Source organism: Vigna radiata, chromosome 2 (genome assembly GCF_000741045.1).
Source record: "Vigna radiata var. radiata cultivar VC1973A chromosome 2, Vradiata_ver6, whole genome shotgun sequence".
In the NCBI taxonomy this organism is placed as follows: Eukaryota; Viridiplantae; Streptophyta; class Magnoliopsida; order Fabales; family Fabaceae; genus Vigna; species Vigna radiata.
In genome coordinates this window covers 2277975-2300274 of record NC_028352.1, presented here as the reverse complement: position 1 = coordinate 2300274, position 22300 = coordinate 2277975, and the positions used below count along the sequence as shown (strand labels likewise).

At 32.4% G+C, this 22300-nt stretch overlaps 2 protein-coding genes across 5 annotated transcripts in view; both read left to right on the top strand.

Annotated features, from left to right (window-relative positions):
• LOC106756026 (alanine--tRNA ligase) overlaps positions 1-8319 on the top strand; it is a 24640-nt gene extending 16321 nt beyond the window's left edge. For both annotated transcript variants that reach the window (XM_022777797.1, XM_014638265.2), the window contains 16 exons: positions 795-915; positions 1102-1161; positions 1542-1592; positions 1688-1783; positions 1945-2046; positions 2158-2280; positions 2597-2728; positions 2913-2984; positions 3071-3146; positions 3222-3364; positions 5386-5494; positions 5576-5763; positions 6540-6629; positions 6760-6942; positions 7085-7261; positions 7973-8319. In XM_022777797.1, coding sequence (XP_022633518.1) covers positions 795-915; positions 1102-1161; positions 1542-1592; positions 1688-1783; positions 1945-2046; positions 2158-2280; positions 2597-2728; positions 2913-2984; positions 3071-3146; positions 3222-3364; positions 5386-5494; positions 5576-5763; positions 6540-6629; positions 6760-6942; positions 7085-7261; positions 7973-8044 — 1795 coding nt within the window. In that variant the 3' untranslated portion in view covers positions 8045-8319. The remainder of the gene's footprint in view (positions 1-794; positions 916-1101; positions 1162-1541; positions 1593-1687; positions 1784-1944; positions 2047-2157; positions 2281-2596; positions 2729-2912; positions 2985-3070; positions 3147-3221; positions 3365-5385; positions 5495-5575; positions 5764-6539; positions 6630-6759; positions 6943-7084; positions 7262-7972) is intronic.
• LOC106756028 (general transcription factor 3C polypeptide 3) overlaps positions 1-21488 on the top strand; it is a 30902-nt gene extending 9414 nt beyond the window's left edge. Inside the window, exons 1-18 of one of the 3 annotated variants that reach the window (XM_014638266.2) lie at positions 10620-10958; positions 11795-11903; positions 12637-12744; positions 13029-13210; positions 13400-13595; positions 13920-14174; positions 14849-14995; positions 16327-16405; positions 17453-17566; positions 17637-17800; positions 17991-18109; positions 18955-19078; positions 19175-19243; positions 19321-19447; positions 19717-19831; positions 19973-20163; positions 20254-20366; positions 21018-21488. In XM_014638266.2, coding sequence (XP_014493752.1) covers positions 10696-10958; positions 11795-11903; positions 12637-12744; positions 13029-13210; positions 13400-13595; positions 13920-14174; positions 14849-14995; positions 16327-16405; positions 17453-17566; positions 17637-17800; positions 17991-18109; positions 18955-19078; positions 19175-19243; positions 19321-19447; positions 19717-19831; positions 19973-20163; positions 20254-20366; positions 21018-21284 — 2742 coding nt within the window. In that variant the 5' untranslated portion in view covers positions 10620-10695 and the 3' untranslated portion in view covers positions 21285-21488. Of the gene's footprint in view, positions 1-10619; positions 10959-11794; positions 11904-12636; positions 12745-13028; positions 13211-13399; positions 13596-13919; positions 14175-14848; positions 14996-16326; positions 16406-17452; positions 17567-17636; positions 17801-17990; positions 18110-18954; positions 19079-19174; positions 19244-19320; positions 19448-19716; positions 19832-19972; positions 20164-20253; positions 20367-21017 lie in introns of those variants that run through there. The other 2 variants (XM_022777805.1, XM_014638267.2) reach the window with 2 other exon arrangements.
• The last annotated feature ends 812 nt before the right edge of the window (positions 21489-22300 follow it).

Here is a 22300-nt window from a genome sequence, read left to right as displayed (position 1 = left end):
ACATGGATACACTGGCTTGATGAACTCCAAAGAATACGTATCTAAATGTATCCTTGTCTGATATGTTCTTGACATGGATACACTGGCTTGATGAATGTATCGTTAGTGTGGGGTTTATTGGGCCTTGGATTTTTCAACTACAACAGCTATCTTCTGTGTTAGCATTGTAGTGTTAGACTGAGACTAGTCAAATCAGTTCATAGATAGCCTGCTGTAGATCATGGTGATTCTATTGCTGTGTATGGGGCTCGAGTCCGACACTGGAAGTATGAGATTTTAGAGTGAGTTTATAGGACTTTGGAAGTATGAGATTTTAGAGTGAAGTTTATAGGACTTTGGTTTCAGCAACTACAACAACTAATTTTTGTGGTGTGGTTTTTCCTAGGTTTTTATCAAGTTAGGTTGGGTAATAATTCAGTTGTACTGCATGTTTAACCTTCAGCGATATCCAGACAGGTTGTTCTAACCACCAGCTGTTGGTTATTCAGTGACAGTAGTGGGAATCTGTTAGATTGTTTGGGAATGTATTAATTACGTGTATGTGTAAATATTTTTTCGTTGTAAATTGATTTTTTTGTAATAAAATTTTCTGTTCTCTACTGTGTTTTTCTTTCATTTTCCATGACATTCTTTCTTAAATAAATTCTTTCACCTTTATTTATTTTTTCTAAATTGTGTACTTCTCTTTACTGGAATTGTTGCTGAGTTTGTCCTCAGGTAATTCTTTGTTTGTATAAATATGCGAACATACATTCTATCTGTAATGTTCTGTCCTCATTTTTACTGAATCCCAGGCTTGTAAGTGTGGTGGTGAATTTGATGGGTGATGTTTTCCCTGAGCTAAAACAACAGGAAAGTCACATTCGGAATGTAATTGAAGAGGAGGAGGAAAGTTTTGGAAGAACCTTAATTAAGGTGACGATAGGCATATGCTAATGTATATTTATGGATTATCACTTGTCAATCTTAATGACAGCCATTTCTCAAATTAGTTTTGATTCTTGTGTACTATATTCGTTGCACTAGATGGTTTTTGTCATATTCTTTTTCATGTTATACATATAAAGAGTATAAGAAAACCTGATGTTTTTCCTTTTCCAGGGTATCGAGAAATTTGAGACAGCTGTTCAACATGTTCAGGGAAAGACACTGAGTGGGGAGGCAAGTAGAACCTGTTATTTTCAGTTTCCTTTTAGTCAATATGTATTTGCATATATATGCCGTATATTTAAAATTCAAGCAAACAAATATGTTTGTGAAATTTCACTTGGCTCTGAAATTTTTTTGTTGTCATATTTTTTAACTGTCTTTGGGAAAGTGATTTAAATTAGTTTCTCTTCATTTCAACTTAAAAATTCTGTTGTTTTTATCCATAACCATTAAGTCCTTTAATTTTATCATAAAGATTTGTTGTTTGTGTTAAAATCACATTCGTAATAATGCACAAATACACGAGTGTTGACCTGTTGATTTTATAATTCAATAAGTTGTTTTCAATAGACCTATGGGATATTTCTCATGCAGTTGTCTCTTGATTATAGGAAGCATTTGTCTTGTGGGATACATATGGATTCCCATTAGATCTCACTCAGGTAGGTGGGTTGGTTCACTTTAATGCTGTATGGAACTGAAAGTCTATGTTATACCCCCTTTTTTTTTTTTTCCTAACAATTTCCTGTTGTATCAGCTGATGGCTGAAGAAAAGGGATTAGTTGTTGATGTTAAAGGTTTTGATAGGGCAATGGAGGCTGCAAGAGAGAGATCCAGAAGTGCTCAAACAAAGGTATCTTAATTGCTTGAATGCCTCTTTTCTGTGCATAAGTTTCTTATTTGTTTCAAAAACACCCCTTATATTTAAAGGATAAATAAACTAATCCTTGGCTGATATTACCACTCATCTTTTCTTTTTTCTGCTTCTCCCAAACTTTCTTTTGTTATTGTCAGCAAGCTGGTGGGGCCATTGTCATGGATGCTGATGCTACCTCTGCATTGCACAAAAGGGGCATAGCCCCAACAGATGATAGCTTCAAATATGCTTGGTTCAAGGTAATTTTGTTAACAAAAACTACTGAATGGAGGAGTTTCTACTATTTGTTCTCTTGCCCCCAACCTTTTTTCTTTGATTAAACTTCTATTCTTCACGATTTCTTATCATAGGACCATGAGAGTGTGGTACAAGCAATATATACTGGTTCTGAGTTTGTTGATACCGTTAATACTGGTGAGGATGTTGGTTTAGTTCTGGAATCTACAAGCTTCTATGCTGAGCAAGGTGGTCAGGTATCAGGCCTTTAAATAAATTGTTATATTTTGTTATAGTTTTATTTGTATGCGTGAGCATATTATAGTAGAAAAACTGGAAGAGAAACATTTTAACATTAATGACTTTGACGTATGAAACAATAGAATAAAAATGGTCAGAGGTATAATGTGTAGAACATGATATTTTGATGTATTTTGCTAACGGGAAATATAAAGCAAATATGCCTGGAATTAGCCAACTGCCATGAAAACAGGGACTGAAAATAAAATAATCTACCAGTTGAATTTGTTAGTTCAATTGAAGTGATGCACTCTCCTTTTATTACGGATGCAGATTTTTGATACTGGATCACTTGAGGGTACAATTGGTTCATTTCAAGTGCATAATACTCAAGTTTACGGAGGTTTTATTCTTCACATTGGTAATGGAACTGGTGTCTCTGTTGGTGACAGAGTAGTATGCAAGGTCTATATATTTATATTTTTTTTTACTTTTTGCTTTTATTATTTCTCCTTGACTCCAACTTCTCCTTGATTATATGTTTACTTTCCCTGACTTCAAATACCTCCACTTTTTTTCTGGTTATCTTTCAGTACTTTTCTCTCACCTGTGTTCCTAATTTATTTTGTATATTTCATAACTTTTTCAGGTTGACTATGGAAGACGTGCCCTCATAGCCCCTAACCATACCTGCACGCACATGTTAAACTTTGCTCTTAGGGTATGCTGATATAGGCCACTGAAGGAAGACGTGTCATTCCTCTTACTTATCTGAGTGCTTGCTTAAATTTTCTATGTTGAATGCAGGAAGTACTTGGCAATCATGTTGACCAGAAAGGATCCATTGTTCTACCTGAAAAATTGAGATTCGACTTTTCTCATGGTAAAGTTTGTTCAATTGGACTGTTTAGATTATTGTAAGTATAAAGAATTGCTGTTTACTAAGCTTTAATGATAGGCAAGCCTGTTGACACCGACAATTTAAGGAGAATTGAGGCAATTGTTAATGAACAAATTAAAGCTGAATTGGATGTAAGTGCAAAGGAAGCAACTCTTGCCGAAGCCAAGCGTATCAATGGTTTACGAGCTGTTTTTGGTGAAGTGAGTAATGTGATTTCACAGTTTTTGGTTGTCTTTGTAACACCTCCATTTTTCGCTTACTAAAATCTATAACTAACACAAATTACATAATTTAAATTAAAACTTCATTTCTATTTTATTGAAAATCTCAATCACAAACTGACTTTATTATAAAGGAAGAGCCTAAGATTAAAACTTTATCTGAAACATCTCTTGATATTGACTACTCTCCTTAGTGTTTTGCATCTTTCTTAATACTTATATGATGATTTGTTCTCATATAAAAATGATCATCGCAGGTGAAAACTACCAAATAAAACAATGGCTAACTAACACACGAACAATCAATCTTACAATCACAATTAACAACTAAACACTATAAAAATCATGTCATATCCCTCAACCAACCTTCTAACCCAACTCATGATCATATCCTAGCTCAAAACATCTTACCAAAGCAACAATGGAATCATTTGTGATCTCACACCCCAGGTCTACACACAAATGGTCTCAATTCAAGACATCGACTCATAAAGGCTGATAAACTACTTTCATAGCAGTTACACCCTCTCGAAGAGTTTTCAACCTTTCGTTCTCTGTGAACTAAGCAAATATTAGGTTCTCAATTGTAACTCACTAAAAGAGCTATAACTCCTCCTTGCTCCAAAGTCTTACAAACAAAGTTCACTTTCCATTGCTTTCTTGGACAGACTTGCTGGCGAAGTTCACAAGTTGTACCACATGCAAAGTTTACGGGTCATTAGCTCCTGTGGAGCTAAAACTCCTCATGTCCAACAACAGTCTTATGAACGGAGTCCACTCCTCCCTCATCTTCGAGGGTGGAGTCTTCACGATCCACCGCTCTCCTAGAGAGTCTTATGAGCAAAGTCCCCTATCTCTTCCCGAGACACATCACATTCTCATTCCAACAACCAACACATATTTTCAATGAAATAAACTAAAACAAAATAAAACATCCGATTTCTCATAAAATTACCTTAAATTTACTATATATATAAATATAGGTTCTGCAACCATCACTTAAAATACTAAAATCCACCAATATAAATATTAAAATTTCTGTATCATATGTGATATATATATATATATATATATATATATATATATATATATATATATATATATATATATATTTATATAGACTATATTAACAATATTATATAATTTTAGAATCAATATCCTAACAATATTATAAAATATTGGAATCTATATTATATATAACATGCTAGCAAAACCTTTTATAACTATTTATTCACCGTACCTATCAAACCTCCTACTATCCATGGCAACCCACAATTTAGTCACGGCCCAAGCAATATATATTAATCAGGCACCAAACCCAAAAATTTATCTACAATGCCAAGACATCTATAAAAAAGATCACCAACCACGTAAAATTTGTGTCTGCCATTCCTTGTAGTTTTGAAAAAACCCAAACCAAAATTTTATTTATAATAAAGCCAAAGCTGCAGTTCCTTGCCAACACATCAAACCATAACAACTTTAATTTTAATATGAATTATACATTATAATACCTAATCGCAATCACAAATATGAAGAAAAAGGAAAACTGCAATTTGCCAAGGTATCATAAAATGTTATATACTTATATATAACTTTAAGCAAAACAACACTCACCAATCCATAAAACACTGCAGATGCCAGACAAATGAGAACATGCCGCACATAATGGTATTAAAAAGATGCATAAACTCCATATGCCATAAACTGTCAAACCACAATTTCATTCCATACTTTGGACACAAAAACAAGATAATAATAATAAAAACAAAACACAAAAGTTGGTAGCTCCCCTTACTAGGATTGTTATTCATGCCTTTGCTATGTTACCCAAGTATTCTAATCAAATAAGCTATATAACTAGTTTGATCATTTTACTCATCCCAAAAATTATAACTTCAACTTAACCCATCATTTTTATTATTCTACTTGATTAAATTTTCTAGGGTCTTACAGTTTTTATCTTGGATCATGTTCCTCAATATTTTGCCTTTGTGTAGGTCTATCCCGATCCTGTTAGAGTTGTGTCAATTGGACAAAAAGTTGAGGATCTTCTTGCTGACCCTGACAATGAAAAATGGTTATCTATTTCAGCAGAATTATGTGGAGGTGAATATTGTAGCAAAGTTTTTTTGAAGGTCTTTTTTCTCTTTATTATTCGAGGCTCTTCATTTTTAGTTGATGATCTAGGCACCCATATTTCAAATACACGAGAGGCAAAAGCTTTTGCACTTTTATCTGAGGAGGGCATTGCAAAAGGCATACGCAGAATAACAGCTGTCACAACTGATCNTGCTTATGATGCAATGAAAGTGGCNGATGAATTGGAGCAGCAAGTAGATGAAGCAGCTAAGTTAGATGGAAGTTTGTTGGAAGAGGTTGGTATTGGGTTTCTATTCATATAAGATTTTTTGGAAAATTAGGCTTGTACTTTTTTCTTTCTATTCTAGTTAGTTGGCCAATTCAACAAGTCGAAATGTTTGGCTCCATGACATCTAATAACCGAAGATGGGAAAACAGTACTAGCATACAACTAGCTGAACCAGCTACCAAATTGGGGATTATATATGCTTGTTTTAAGGATAGTTACAAACTAGATGTTGGGTGTATAAAAATTCCTAGTTTTGAACCCAATATGAAGGCCTAATGGAGCTTATTCAGTATATTGGAAATTTGGAAATACTTCAGACCATGAACATGAAGTGTTGATTGAATTACTAAACTAACAGAACAACTGATAAATACATTTATTATGCATTGAAAGTTCCCCTTTCTTTTTAGCCTTGGAGGAAGATGGGAGTTTGTGCTGCTATAATGGTAATGATACTACTAGACTGGGCTTTAATGTATTCTAATAAGGTTTTGCTTTATTTTTGTCTCATTTTGGGCAGCTAGAATATGTAGTTGTGTACTGATTTGTCTGTCTTGATCCACCGTCATGCCATTAGTATTATATGAATATATAAACACCATAGTTGGGAGCCTAACAACTGAAGTTAGTGCATGCCCTCTTTCACATGATTGTCACTTGATCTCCTTTTCTCTTTCTTTGTTATCAACGACGATTTTTCTAACAGATAGATTATGGATATGTTGCATACATATCTTTCCCTTCCAGAATTGTAGTCACCTGATTTTCTCTTTCCCTTAACAGAAAGTTTCATCTTTGAAAAACAATGTTGAAACGATATCAATTCCTGCTGCCAAGAAAGCTGACATCAAATCAAAGATAGCCCGACTTCAGGTATTATATATATGTAGAATATATTTGCAGGCATTTTTCCTTTTTCCTGTTTAACTATTGTTTTTTATTTCTTGTTGTTCAATTTTCTAATGCATTTAGTGATATATTTTAATAATCATATTTCTTGTAGGACCAAGTGAGAAAAGCACAAAAGCAGATTGCTGAGGAAAACAAGCGTAAAGCTGTGAATATTACAGCTGAGAAAGCTGAGCTTGCTGCTTCTAACGGGAAAACCTTTTGCATATCTCGTGTTGATGTTGGTCTGGATGTGGCTGCAGTTCGTGAGGCTGTTACAAAAGTTATGGACCAAAAGGTAATTGCTGATTTTAATTCTGGCGCCATTCAGTAGTTGTCATCGTATGGATGAATATGTTTTGTGAAATGTCATATTCATGTTATTTAAGTTTTCTGTTAAAATCAAACACTAACTTTTAATGATGCTTGATGTTAAATAGGGTTTATCTGTGATGGTTTTTAGCACGGATGAATCTACAAACAAGGCTGTAATTTGTGCTGGGGTGCCAGAGAAAGGAGATAAAGGTAAGCTGGATGTGGCAGAGTGGCTGAGTAATGCGTTGGGGCCTCTAAAAGGGAGATGTGGTAAAGGAAAAGGTGGTCTTGCAACGGGTCAGGTTAGTTATTGACTAATTACTTTAATCTCTGCACATAAGTAGCTGATGTTCTAGGATAATGCTCAAGATGTCGTGGGTTTTAATTGTTTATTGTTTAGTTATGATCGGTGTGGTCATGAAATTGTTTTTATTAGTTGTTATATCACAACTTATTCCAACAATCCTAAGAGCAATTGAAATTTGTTAGTTTATAAAGTAGGTTCAGAAATGTACTGTATATGCAAATTGCAAATTTGAATTGGTTTAAAATTATTCTAAACTGGTCCAGTTTTTTTTCTTTTTTTTTGAATTGAGTTGATGTAATATTAGTTATAGTTTTGTTGAAATTGATTACTCTTCTCTAAAAACGTATTTGGAGAAGAGGATAGAGAAAAATAATGGAACTTTTTGTTGGATTTGATTTGAACTCAAACGCTGGCCAAAATAAAACTAGTTTTTTGAAAATTCAAGTGTCAGTCTCACTATTTTAAAACTAGGCTATCTATTCGAAGCTACCTGACTTATTTATGGAGTCGTTATAATTTTATATAGTTTGAAATCCTTTGGTCCAAATAGAATTTGGTCACTTTGAATTTTGTATGCCGACAGCCATCAGTACTGGGAATATTTTCCACAGCTGAAGACAAATGTTCATCAATTAGGAGAATTTTTGGTATGCATTGTGCGTTCCATTTGATATTTACTGATATGTGTACCCTTATCTTTTTTCAGGGTACAGATGCAGCACACGTTAACGAGGCTATGGATCTTGCAGAAAAATTTGCATCAATGAAGTTGAGTTAATTTCGTATTGCAGTTTACCTGTCGTGTGGTGTTAGCATGCTTCAATGAATCTTCAGTATGGTATAATTATACAGAAGGGAAGGGCACTTACAGTAATTATTTGACCCAGATGAGTTGAACAAATTTCTACTTGAGTGCTTGAATATTCTTTTTATACAAACATTAGTTTTGGTTTTTATAGACCACTAGTTGTTCCACAATTACCATAGCAATTGCTCTGATAGATTATCAAGATATTATGAAGTTCTAAAATGTGATCATTTTCTTAGCATTCATTTGTTTTTTGATTATCCGTGTACCTGTAAATTTTAATGATTTCAGGATTTCGTTTAACATAAACGGTCTAAGACATGTCTAACGGGGGATTTAAGGTCCAGCGCTAGATTTTAGTTTCATTTTTTAGTGTAATATAAGGTAAATAGTTATTTTTCGAAGTAGCATATGAAAGCTTCCACAAAGAAAAGAGATGAAAAGTAAAAACAGTGGTTTTTGTTTTATGATTATATTTGACCATAGATATTTGAATCGCCCAGATGTGTAATATATTTTGTGGTCAGAGAAGTTTGTTCACAAAACACTAAACTTATCATTTGTTCACTGCAACATATGATCATCGCAAAAACACAACACAAAAGAAAATAAAATAGGATACGCCAGTCTGCAAAATGACATGAGATAGATGATTCATATTAAATACTAGCAGAACATGGATAAAGCCCCATAATTATTCGAATTCATATTTTTGATATAAAATTACATATTTTTTATATAAAATTTCATTTTAGGTGTACATTTATAGTAATATATATGCTCGTAGAGTCATAAATGGAAGAGCTGAGGATTACTCTCCTTTATGCTTAGGACCAAAAATTTCCAAAAGTTTGAGTTAGGATCTGATGTCATTCTCTTTCCTATCCCATTATTCTTTGTATAAGAATGGTGAGTAGTATATCAAGAGATCTCATTTTTGAACTTCCAATCAAGGCATTCACTAAACATCATCAACACACAAAATTTCTCCTTAAAATTATGTCAACAAACATATCACATATATCCATAACAAAATGTTCATTTTTACACATACAATTCAAACTACATACCAATAACATCAAAATTAAATTATAACATAAAACAACTAACTTCCCTTGTCTCAAACGCAATCAAACAATTTGATGATCTCTTAAAACACCCTTAAATGCATATGAAGTTCAAATTACCCCTACGAACAACGCAAATACACGATTATGACACATCGTTAAAACTAATGATTAACAAAAATGGATAAAAAGAACATAAACACTACATACTAGCCAAAAATGACCATATGCATAAGAAGAACCAACGTACAATGGAGAGACAAAAAATCAATTTATCCTATTGAAGAAATCAGTTGGTTTTGATGAGCTCACCACTAACAGAAATCCTACTATCTCCGATCTTAAAAAACATAAACGAATTGTAAGATATCTTAGAGATAAGAGAGAAATAGTTATAAGAAAATGTTTTTAAAAAAGAAATTATGTTTTTAAATAATAAAACCCATTTATTAAAATTTAATTTATACATTAAATTTTTAATATGAAAATAATCTAATCTCATAATTTTAAACGCATAAGTTCTAAAGCAATATTTTTTAAACTTTTATACAAATGATTCCAACAAAATGGTATTTGCACCCTCATAATTGTTTACTCTAATTTTTTATTTAAAGTATTACCATAATAATAATTTAACATCTTCATTACAAAAATAAAAAAAATAGTACTTTTACACAAAATCTAAATTTTATATTGGAGAAACATTGAGAGAAAAATATCGCAAAAACTAATAATAATAATTTAATAAAATATACTTAAAATGAAGTGTAAATAATATATTATTAAAGGAGGTCTTATAAAAAATCTCAAATAGAAAAAAATAATGATGTTATTTTGAGAAATGAAATAATATAATTAGTTTAACAAAAAAAAATAGTACATTAAAATTTTATTTTAAGATTGATGGAAAGGAGTATCACAATTCTTACACTTTATTATAAAATAGCTGTTGCATTATGCATTTGAAAAATAGATTCTAAAAAAATATTGCATAATTTAAATTGATTTTTAGTTATTATGTTTAATCTATGTTTATAGAACTTACCTTAATGAAATATATTTCTGTATCGGAATATACACAAAGGAAAAAAATTAATAAAACAAATATATTGGATGAAATCCTAGCATATTAAAGTCTCATTTTAAATTTAATTTGATTCAATGTCTAGTAAAAAAATTAAACAGCTCTTATATTATTTATATTCCTATCCACTAATTTTTCTTTCAATTTTTTAAAGTAAAATTTTTGAATTATTTATTTATTGTAAATTTTAATTATAACCTAAGTTATAAATTATAAGTACTTCTGTGCATGTAAAAGTTTAAATATTAGTTAATAAAAATAAATGACAGTAAATTAATAAATAAGTTATGATGGGGGATATAAATGACAATTACCAAATAAAAAAATAATGGGTCACTTAAATGGTCCATTCTAAAAGATACTGTAGAATCAGAAGCTATAAATACCGATAAAATATGATTTGGAATTTTTTAGGGGAGTCGAACGCATAAAGTAAGACTGCAAGAGCCTGAAAGCAGCGTCTGAATCCCATGGGAAAAGAGGGGAGCGACTTTGATGAAGTACAGGACGCCGTCGATGGAATGGGAGAGGAAGAGGAAGAACACGCAGCAGCAGAGGAAGATGACAATGACATGGAAGAAGAGGATGGGTATACTTTCAGGTTCGAAACCGGGATGAATCCTTTGGACTTTGTCGGCAACGATTCTGGTCTTCTACTCTACGAGCGATTTGAGCTTCTCGAACAAGAAGCTCTCGCCCATAAAAAGCGAAAAGCAACTGAACAATGCCACAGGTTCGTTGGCTTCTCCAGCCCTAATTAATTGCGATGCTGTACTCTGATACCATTAGGTAGTGAAATTTGAGGCTTAGTATGATATAAGAGTCCTCAAGAGTCTATTATAAATATAGCATCAAATTATAATATATAAAAGTACCAAACCTCACCTATATAAATAGGGGAGACCTTTTTTTTACTCACTCAATTACTCGGTTTATCGAGCCACTGTCTTCTTAATATGTACGAGAGACTAATATGTATGGTATCGAATTCATCAACATGTATCCTAAAGGTAAGGTGAAGTTATATTGCTGCATGGAGATGAGTTAAGCTTAAACCATTTACTAATAGACTTGTTGTTTATTTCCAGATAATTGTTTTATTTGTTGTATTAACTGCATCTGTGGTTGGACTTTCGAATTGGTTGTTCCTGTTGTTGTCGTTGCTGTGAAGTGTACTTGAATATGTGCTCTAGGAGTCGATGCAACTTTGTATTGTTAATATATTGATTCAGAGCTGTGCATGTGCAACCGAGAGTGCCACAATTACGTACATGTTGAATAGAAATTGGAATATGTTAGTTGTGAAACTTAATTTTTATTGACAGCAAAGGAAAATGTTGTAGATTGAAGAAATTAGAGAAAAAGTATTGGATTTTAAAAATTAAAATAAAAAACAGAAAATCCTTGAATCCCTTTTCAATGAGATGAGCTACTGATAATTCTTGATTGAGTTCAGGTGCTAACAGGGCTGAACAAATTCTAAATGTCACAAGGATAAAATAACTCACTGCGCTTACTTACTTTTTTTATGTTTGTTTGATCCATGCTATTTTATGTCACTAAATGAAGTGAAGAGCCACCTTCTAAGATGCTTAGGGAAAGTGATATTTCTGGGTCAGAGATAGCTGAGATAATGGAAGCAATGAATTATCATGGTGTGCGCAAGAGATCAAAAAAGGTATGCCATATAGTGCATATGCCAGTTTAGTCTACATAATATATTATGTTCACATTTTTTCTGGTTGTCTCTATTGACAAGTAAGCTTTGAAAGATAAATTGGTAGTTCATCATTGTGTCAGATTGCAAAAAACATTTTATTTCTTTTCTTTTATTTATTTTTCTAAGTAAGCAAAGGCTACCATGAAATAAGTTGATTGCCTTCCTTTATTTTTTGTTAGTCTCCTGATGCATTTTTAGCAGTTTGCCAGTCATAAGCAAAGGCTACACCAGAAAGAAGTTGATAACTTTCCTTAAATTCTTTTTTATTATAAGGTAGATTACAAGTTTTGATCTCCAGCAATAGAGTGGATATTAGAGGAATACGTTTGGTGTTATGATTTTGGAAGAAAATTTAAGATCTGTGGTCATGCCTGTTGCATCTTTTGCTCATAGCTGTTTCCATTTTTTATATGCAGGTTACACTAGTTTCATTCTTACAATTTCCCCCTCTTTTTTCCCTGAATTTTCTGTTCTACGTGATAGCTTATCACTAGTTTAATTGTATACCATTTTCTTCATATGCTTATGATTCTTTATTTCTTATACATATAATATCCATAACCTAGAACAGATGTAGATGAAAATGTGAAAATGTAAGCACTCAGTTGCAAGTTATGTGACTATCTTCTGTTTTAAATTTTAATGTAACCTACATGACCCTTTTTAAGTATTCTCTATCTGTCTGATACAGCCTAAAAAGAGAGGCAGGCGAAAAGGATCGAAGAATAAAACGGACCCTAAGCTAACATGGATGCTGGGTGAGGCCGCATGTCACTATTCAAATGACCGTTATGACGAGGTATATTATTCTATCACATGACATTCCTTAGCTTCTGTTACTGGAGTTTTCTATTATTTAGTGTCACGGTTATCCAGTATGTTGAGGAAAAAAAGTAGATAAATAAATCACTTTACTTTATTATTTTATCTTTTTAGGATGGTTTTCTGTATTAAGTACATAAAGAGATACGATAGATGATACTATTTCTCTTTGTTTAGGCTCTTTTTGCCTTTACCATATAATAATCTGATGCAACCTGATGTATTATTTATGCATTCTTTTTCTCTGTTGTTATTTTGCAGGCTAAAGCTATGCTGCTTGAAGTTATTAAGTTGGCACCGAATGTGGCTGAATCTTATCACACCCTTGCACTTGTCTTTGATTCACTCCAGGATAAGAAAACTGCAATGAGTTTTTTCCTAATTGCTGCTCATTTGGATTCTAAATATTCATCTTATTGGGAAATCATTTATGACTGGTCCATGTGAGATGACTTCTCAGTTTTGTTGTCTGTTATTTTTGTGAAGTTATTCTTTTGGAATAATTTGGCTACATTAATCCACACACCTACCTCAATTGTGATGATGGTTTGAAATATTATGTATGTATTACTTTCAAATAATGCTGAAAGAAATATTATGATTATTGAATTGTGAAACTTTTTCAAGTGCAGAAAACAAGATGATTATGGTCAAGCACGATATTGTCTTTTAAAAGCAATAAGAGCATATCCCAAAAATATTACTCTTAGATGTCATCTTGCAGAGCTTTATGTTAAACTTGGAGACTATCAAAAAGCTGCTGTTACATATGAGCAAGTACATCAACTCTGTTATGAGAATGTTGATGCACTGAAAATGGCAGTTAAGGTTAGTCTTTGCTTTGAGATACCATGGACATGGATTCAATTTTGTCAATAATCCTTTGCAATTTGTTTTTTTGTTAACGATTATTTCCTATGGAAATCATGGTTTGCCTTTTGATTCTTTATTAATGTATTTATTGCATATGTTTGTATGTCATATGGATTGTATCTATATATTGTAACTAACATCTTCGAAATGGTAAGTGTGTATAATTATTTTATATACATGCAAAAAGTATAGGGTTGGGAGCTGATAATATTCTTATTCTATTACACGTTAATCAATTGATTTTCAATGTCAAACTGAATTTATAATGCTTTCTATCAGTCGTACAAAAAATGTGGTCAAGTTGAGCGTGGTGTTTGTATTCTTGAAGACTACCTTAAGAGTCAACCGGGCGGAGCAAATGTGAGTGTAGTTGATCTGCTGTGTACCATATTGATGGAAACTAAGGCACATGACAGAGCTTTGCAGTATATTAAACATGCCCAAGCTGCAAATGCATGGGAAGAATTACCGTTGAATTTGAAAATTAAGGCCGGAATTTGCCATGCTCATCTTGGAAAAATGGATATGGCTCAGGTGTGACTCATGCTTACTTATAATTGAATTTAGTGTGTTTTTCTTGATCATGGCTCCTTTTAATCTTGCCTGAACCTCATATATTAGGTTAGGTTAATTGATATTCTTTCGTGTCTTTGGATGAGTATTTAGTTTAGACTTTCTTAATTATCTTGATTTTTTTCTCCTTCATTCTATATGTTCTTTCTATCTTGTGTCCTGACCAATTTATGTGTAACACACATTGTTACCTATCCACCATAATTTTCCCTCCATGTAATATATCCCTTATGAAGCTTGGGTTTTGAATGAGATTTGCACGTAATGTTTTGCTGATTTCCTATTTCATGTAGACTTTTGTTCTCTCTTTTTATTCTAAATAACAAAACTTAACTTTATGGTCATCTTGTATATAATGTTTTTTCCTTATAAAATGGCTTCTTTTCTTAAGAAAAATGATTAATTTCGTAGTCTTTGTAATCGTCTACAACTCTCTTTCTTCTCAAACCCCATTTCTGAAGCACATTATATCATTATTTTTAAGTTACTTTTTCCATGTTTCTCATTAACTTAATTTCATACAATGTTGAACTGCAAGAAAATGTCTAATAATACATGTAATGATAGTGTATGAATCTTTCTTTTGACTTTGCTTTCATTTTTATGTGTTACTTAACATTTCATTTGATTACTAGGTTCTCTTCAATGATTTGAAACCAAAGAATGCAAGCAAGCATGCTAAATTGGTTATTGAGGTTGCTGATTCATTAATGGGTCTTGAACATTATAACCCTGCATTGAATTACTATTTGATGTTGGAAGGAAATATTGGAAACGAAAATGTATGGTAACTCCTGCCCATGTATGCCAATTATTGGTTTAATTTTATACCAGTAATTTGCTTAATTAGGTGACTGTTTTTGTCTTATAATATGATGGGGCTGTATATATTGGAATCTTTAAATTTATTGTCCATATTTTTGTTAGAAATATAATATAAAACCATTCTTGTGTCTTTACATAATAAGTCAAGCTTTTAGGGGTGTTGTTTGTTCCATGACTGAGTGGTCTAGAGTTTGATCCTTATTGATAAAACATGGACATGAACACAGGAATGCAACCAATTTTAAAAATATTGCATAACACATCTGTAATTTTTAAATTATAAAAGAGAATCCATGTTTCAAAAATGGGCACAAGTTATTATGAACACTAAAAAATTATCTGATTATTGTGCTATCTAATCAGTATTGTTATTGACTACTTGAGTTTTTCTAATACATTTCCTCATGCCCAATGTTATTGGGTTTGTTGTTTGAGTAATAATAGTGTTTCTTTCTGTACCCAATAGATTTCTTGAGCCACCTCCCATTCATTTTGGACGTATTTTGAAGTAAAAATGTACATTCTGAAAATTGATTGTATTCTGTTATAAAAACCCATTCCCAAAAAGGTATGGGGTGGCTCAAAAAAATTGTATGCAGGAAGAAACACTTTTATGGAGGTGATTAGTTAATAGATCAAACTATAACAACTTTAATTTTAATATGGATTATACATTATGTTAAATATATTGCGTTTTATGTTAATTAGGAAAACATAGACTTTTGCTATTACTTGATATTGATACATATTGTTGATATTATTTTTAACAACATCTTCTATTTTTTATATTTATATTTGGTTGTCATATATATTTGTATCATTCTTTACTATAAATATATTACTCTATCGGTGTTTTAGATATAAGGGAGATTAATTCTATATCTAGTTTACTATATTCAATAAATATAAGACCTTCATATGATTTATGTTTGGAGCTAATTAAACGAGGGTGAACTAGCTTGAAAAGCCCCCAACAAAGTGGCTTTTGAGCTTGAGAGTTGTCTCCCACTTATGTACTCTTCTTAGTTTCTATGTTTCGATGTGATACTACTTGGGATTTTTTCCTGAAGCTAGTTGGAAGGACATAATAGAGGGACTGTATTGTCTATTTGTATCTAGTATCAAATGTAATTGTTTACTGTTTTCAATTTATTCTATTTTCTTTGCCTCTTTTCGGTTGTCTGATACTATTTATTTTAGTTTAGAAATATATTTCAGTGTATGCCTTTCGTCATCATCACTATTTTATCACGATATTCTATATTCTTACTGGAATTATTTTTTGCAGGGTCCTTTATATCTGAAACTTGCTAAATGTTACAGGTCCTTGAAAAAAAGTTCACAAGCAATTACTTTTTTTTACAAAGGCAAGATTTTATTTTTAAAGAGAATGTTATTTAGTTAATGATACCTTGTGAAAACCACTTCTCCTTTATTTTTCAATATAAATGAAATGTTCTATCGATCATTTCTTTTTGTGATGAAGCTTCTGAAATTATTTTTTATTGCCAAAATCTTTTAGTTTGGGTCCATCCTTTTTTCTTGCGGGAGTAGGATTTCACTTTAAAATCATAGAATCAAGGCAGTTCTCAAATGTATTCTCGGATTGCTTTACTTTTGAGTAAACTTTTTATGCATAACATAACTGAAGATCTAATAGTATGCATTCTTCACATATAGATCAATAGACAGGTTTACATTTTTCAAGTAATCTGATATGTGAGCTTTCCCATTAGCTTCTTCATTCAAAGACAGTTACATTGTTTTGGAATGAACTTTCTGTAGTTTTTTCTTTGATATTTTGTGTGCTTCTTTCCTGTGGAGAAACATGTAATTGCTGGTTTTCAGGTTTATTCGTTTTGGAAGAAACAAGCTAAAATTTTGTGGCATTAATTTTATGTAATTGTCTTGTGAGATTGGTGCATTCGTTGGAAATAATTACATCCTAAAGAGTGTCTATGACTCTATATTTGATTTGGAATAGGAATTTTTTTTGTAGCTTCTCTCTACCGGTTTGCTCATGGATGTCACAATGAGTTTTTGTTTCAGGTTTTGCAAAGAAATTAAACATGCTTCATTCTTGGTTTTATCCTTTCACTTTTTTTTTTTTGAGGTTATCTTATCTACTTCCCTATATTCCACTTATCTTCTTTTTGTTTATCAAAATACTATAATTTTAACTATTGAATTATTGGTTAAGGGGAGAAGAAGGGAAGTATGTCAAATTCAAAATGCTAATCGTTGTATCACTTCATAATTGACTTCAGTTATAAGAGCATATTTTAGGCTTGTATTGTTACGCTAGTGCATGTAAATTCAGTGACAGTGAAACAATACTCTGTTGTTGCTTCCTGATGATTGTTCTGCTGTGAAATATTCATACTCCTTGGTTGCTAAACAAGATTTTGTTTCAGCCCTTGAAATACTACAAGATGACGTTGATGCACGGATAACTCTAGCTTCCCTTCTGCTTGAAGACGGAAAAGAAGATGAAGCAATTTCCTTGTTGTCTCCTCCAAATGATGCTGGTATTTCCAACGTTTTCTTTCTCTACAATTGAAGTTCTTGGATGGAGATTTTAATGTGAAAAACTTGCAGACTCTGGTGATGCAAATCCTGAAAAGTCAAAGAGATGGTGGGTTGATAAAAGAATAAAACAGAAGCTCTGCAACATTTATAGGAATAGAGGGACACGTGATTTTGTGGATAAAGTTTTCCCTTTGGTTCGTGAATCATTAGATGTTGCAACTCTTCGACAAAAGGTAATATTTGAGAAGCCAAAATTTGACCCCTTTGGCACACAGTCAAATACAGATTGATTGGTAGATTCTCTTGGACGCCTATGTGGGCATGCCTCTTGCTTGCTTCATAATGTTAACATGTTGATAAACTACATTATTTCAAGTAGATCTTAAAATTGGTTTCAATTTTCAAAAGGCGTTATTTCTGTAGGGTAAATCAAAAAGGCGACTCACCAAAAGAGATCTGGTCGAGAGGGTTAGGATGGTAGATGGTCCAGAAAATGATAATGTATTTTCAGGATTCAAGCCCATAGCTGCACCATCTGACCGGTAAGTGTTTGTTTCGTTTCCTAGTATACGTTAATCATATTCTAACTCAATTATGGGTGATCTAGAATTTGATTAACTAACCCAGTTAATTAATTCTGGTTAACTAATCCTGATTAACTAACCCCGATTAACTAACCCGGTTAACTAACTCCGGTTAATTAGCTCCGATTAACTAGCTCTGGTTAACTAGTCCCAGTTAACTAGCCTTAGTTAACTAGCCCCGGTTAACTAGCCTCGATTAACTAGCCTCGGTTAACTAGCCACGGTTAACTAGCCACGGTTAACTAGTCACGGTTAAACTAGTCACGAATAACTAGCTACGGTTAACTATCCACAGTTAACTAGCCACAGTTCACTAGCCACGGTTAACTAACCCTAACCTTAACCAACTAGTGATCTTACTCTTGTTTAATTGATGTGGGTCTTCATACTCAAATTTAATCATACCAATCTCCCTCTAAGTAGGTATTTGTAGTTGTGCAATGTTGGGAAGCCATTTTTGTGTCACCTTAAACCTTCTGAAATTGAAAGAGTATTATTAGTATTATTATACCTAAATTTTCATTTTTCAAATATTTATGATACTATGACTTCAAACATTTACTTCAATGTATCCTCTCCGTTATTATTCTATATTTGGAAAACCATAGGATAGCATCCCCTTGGCAATATCTGTGTAATGCAAATATAATACATGTATCTGTGCATTGGATATACTACCTACATTGCAGATATTACAAAATATTTTGGGTGAATAATTTGTCTTAGTGTTTATGCTTTTTTCATGTTGTTGGCCATTGCTAGATTTGGATACAAAGTGAAAAGAATGTGTTTTCTGTAATTAGGTTGAAAGCTTCCAGGGCAAAAAAGTTGCTGCAGAAGATGGCAATTGAAAAGGAGAAAAGAAAAGCTGAGGCACTGGCCTCCGGAATTGATTGGCTAAGTGATGATTCAGACGATGATCCTCAGGTGATCCGTTTAGTGTTGTCTACTCAATTCTAGAACAAATTTCTTGATGATTATGTCTTAACTCCCTTTTGGTTTTATTGCATGAGATATTTTTAGATAGAAAACAGAGAACTTCCCTTGTGCAATCTTCTGAAATATGAAGAACATCATCAGCTAATAATCGATGTTAGTACTTCGATCACTTTTTTTGCTGCATCCCCTTTCCTCTGTTATATGTCTGACGAGTTAATATTATTGGACAGTTGTGCAAGGCATTAGCATCCTTGCAAAGGTATTGGGAAGCACTGGAGATTATTAATCTCTCTCTAAGATTGGCTAGTACATCTCTGTCTACTGACAAGAAAGAGGAACTTCGATCCCTTGGAGCTCGTAAGTCCTGAAGACAGGCTTTTGATTATATAGATTTATTCTTTGCTTTCAAGTTCCAACTTTTCTCATTCGAAGAAATCAAAATAAAAACTAAAGAATTCCACTGCTTGTTTAATGTTTATGTTTGTTTCTTTCCTTTCTTTAGCTTTACATATTTCCTTTATTACAACTCAGAATATAAATGTTCTTTTTAAAGAAAAAGAAAATTAATGCTTTTAGTGAGGGAAAAAGCTTATCTTGCTGATAAAACAAATTTATGTTCTCCACAGAAATGGCATACAGCACCACAGATCCTAAACATGGGTTTGATTGTGTAAAATACATTGTTCAGCAACATCCACACAGTGTTGCAGCTTGGAATTGCTACTACAAGGTTATCTCAAGGTAATTTTGTGAATGCATGGAACCATGGGTTCTCGGCAGATTTGGTTAGGCTTTCTAATTTGTTGTGATAGGTTTATGACCTAAAGATAAACAGATACCTGGTTGTAAAACGTGGATTACATGTTCTCTCCTGGTTTATAGATTGGAAAACCGAGATACAAGACATTATAAATTTGTACGTGTTATGCAAGGAAAGTTTGTGGACTGTGTGCCTCCTATTCTAATTTCTGGTCATCAGTTTACCATATTTAGCCATCATCAAGATGCAGCAAGGAAATACCTTGAAGCTTACAAACTATTACCAGAGAATCCCTTGGTTAATCTCTGCGTTGGTATGTTTTTCATGTCACGTCGTGTAAGTTACGGTTTCCTAACCAAGAACTGACAGTAATTGATGAGTTAATTTTATCAATTTTTCTCAGGAACAGCCTTGATCAACTTAGCATTGGGTTTTAGACTTCAGAACAAGCATCAATGTCTTGTACAAGGTTTAGCATTCCTCTACAACAACTTGAGAATCTGCGAGAACAGTCAGGTTTGTCTGCTGAGAATTTCCTGCAGTTTTTTAGCCCATTAAGAAGAAAATGTTTTATTAAATATCAATAATAAATGCGACAAAAAAAAAATATTACCTTTACATGTACACTAGACTGTCTATGTTCAATGCACATATAGTGTAAGTTCCTATCCAGTGGGAAATTATGCACAGTTGATCATCATTTTGCCGTGTACAAATTGCAAAACCAACTTTCATCACTGAAAAAATGCCGCCCTTCCTAAGCCTCGACACAGGTGGTCAAGTGAGTATACCTTAGATAAGAATGAGCCTATCTAATCTTTAATTATAAACTAACACGCAATTTATAATTCTTTAATTCATCGAGTCACTTTAAATGAGATATGAATAAACATTGAAATAACTGGAGTAGGATTTCAGATATTGAACTTAATAAGGTTGATTATTGTCGACAATTCATCAAATTCTAAGAATGGGCCACTCTGAGATTATAAATTAAATTACAAAAAAAAAAAATTCTTGAATTCATTGAGTTCCTTTAAATGAAAATACAAATAAGCATTGAAAAAGCTGATGTAGGGATTCAGGCACCGAACTTCAGAAGATGGATTGTTGTCGTGAATTTCTTACGTTGTCATTTATTCAATGTGAGACTGAAAAACCTTGCAGGAATCCTTGTACAACATAGCTCGGGCCTATCATCATGTTGGCCTTGTAACTCTGGCGGCTGTTTATTATGAGAAGGTGATTGCTATTCGCGAGAAAGACTGTCCAATTCCAAAACTTCCCAATGAAAATCCAGATGTCATCGAAAATCATAAACCTGGTTACTGCGACCTTCGCAGAGAAGCAGCTTACAATTTGCATTTAATCTACAAAAAAAGTGGCGCTCTTGACCTTGCTAGGCAAGTTCTCAAAGATCACTGTACCTTGTGAGTTCACATATACCTTCTCCAACCTCAAGCATCTTGCAGATTTAGTTAGTATTTGCAATTAATAATGTAAAAAAAGTTTAGAAACACTTGCCATGCAATGTAATCTATTAGGTTTTGGTATATGGTTTCATTCATACATATGTGGACTTTTATAGAATGTATTTTTACAATTTTACCGTTAAATTGTAATTACAATTTTACCTTAGTTGAATATATATCACAATTTAAAAAATGAACAATGGTGAGATAATAATTAAATGATTCATATTTTTATATTTTAAGAATTATACATTATGTAAAATTCAGTAAATATAGTTGGATAGTCAAATAATTTTATAATGGTATAATAACTTTTGCATACATGATTTTAGTGATAAGAAATTTCAATCCATCAGTCAAATTGTAAAAGGAATATTTTTTGAATTGTTACATGTTAAATTTTCTGTAAGGAAAATGCTTTATAAATGGAAAACATTGTACAGATGTTATTTTCATTAATAGGAGTTATTTCAAGAACATAATGACCTCATACTAGTTGGAATAACTTTATTTTGTCATTAATCATTAGAATTGCTTCATGAATTCAAAGTTTGTTATTGTTTTCAATAAATTTATCGTCTTTTCCGATAGAACTTCAAATTTTCAGATGCACCCAATGTGCAAGAAATAGATAGCTTTGGAGTTAGTGAAGTGAACATGCTTCACATGTTACTGGGAACATTAATTACTGTAGAATTATCACTGGTAAATTCTCGTATCAATAAATCCAATTCTATTACGACGAAGTAGCAATGAATTTTACCAATAGTTGAATTATGATCTAGGACCAACATCTGTTGAGATGCGGTAGATACGAAACATTTCGAACGATATGACTAGCTCTATTTCTAGACAACAATAATATACTATTTCAATAGAGTTTCCCAATGGATAAACCGAACAATTTCAATGTTTTGTGTTTAACATAAATCAGAAAGACTTGATAGAATCCTTGTTGTATCAAACCAAGATGCCCCT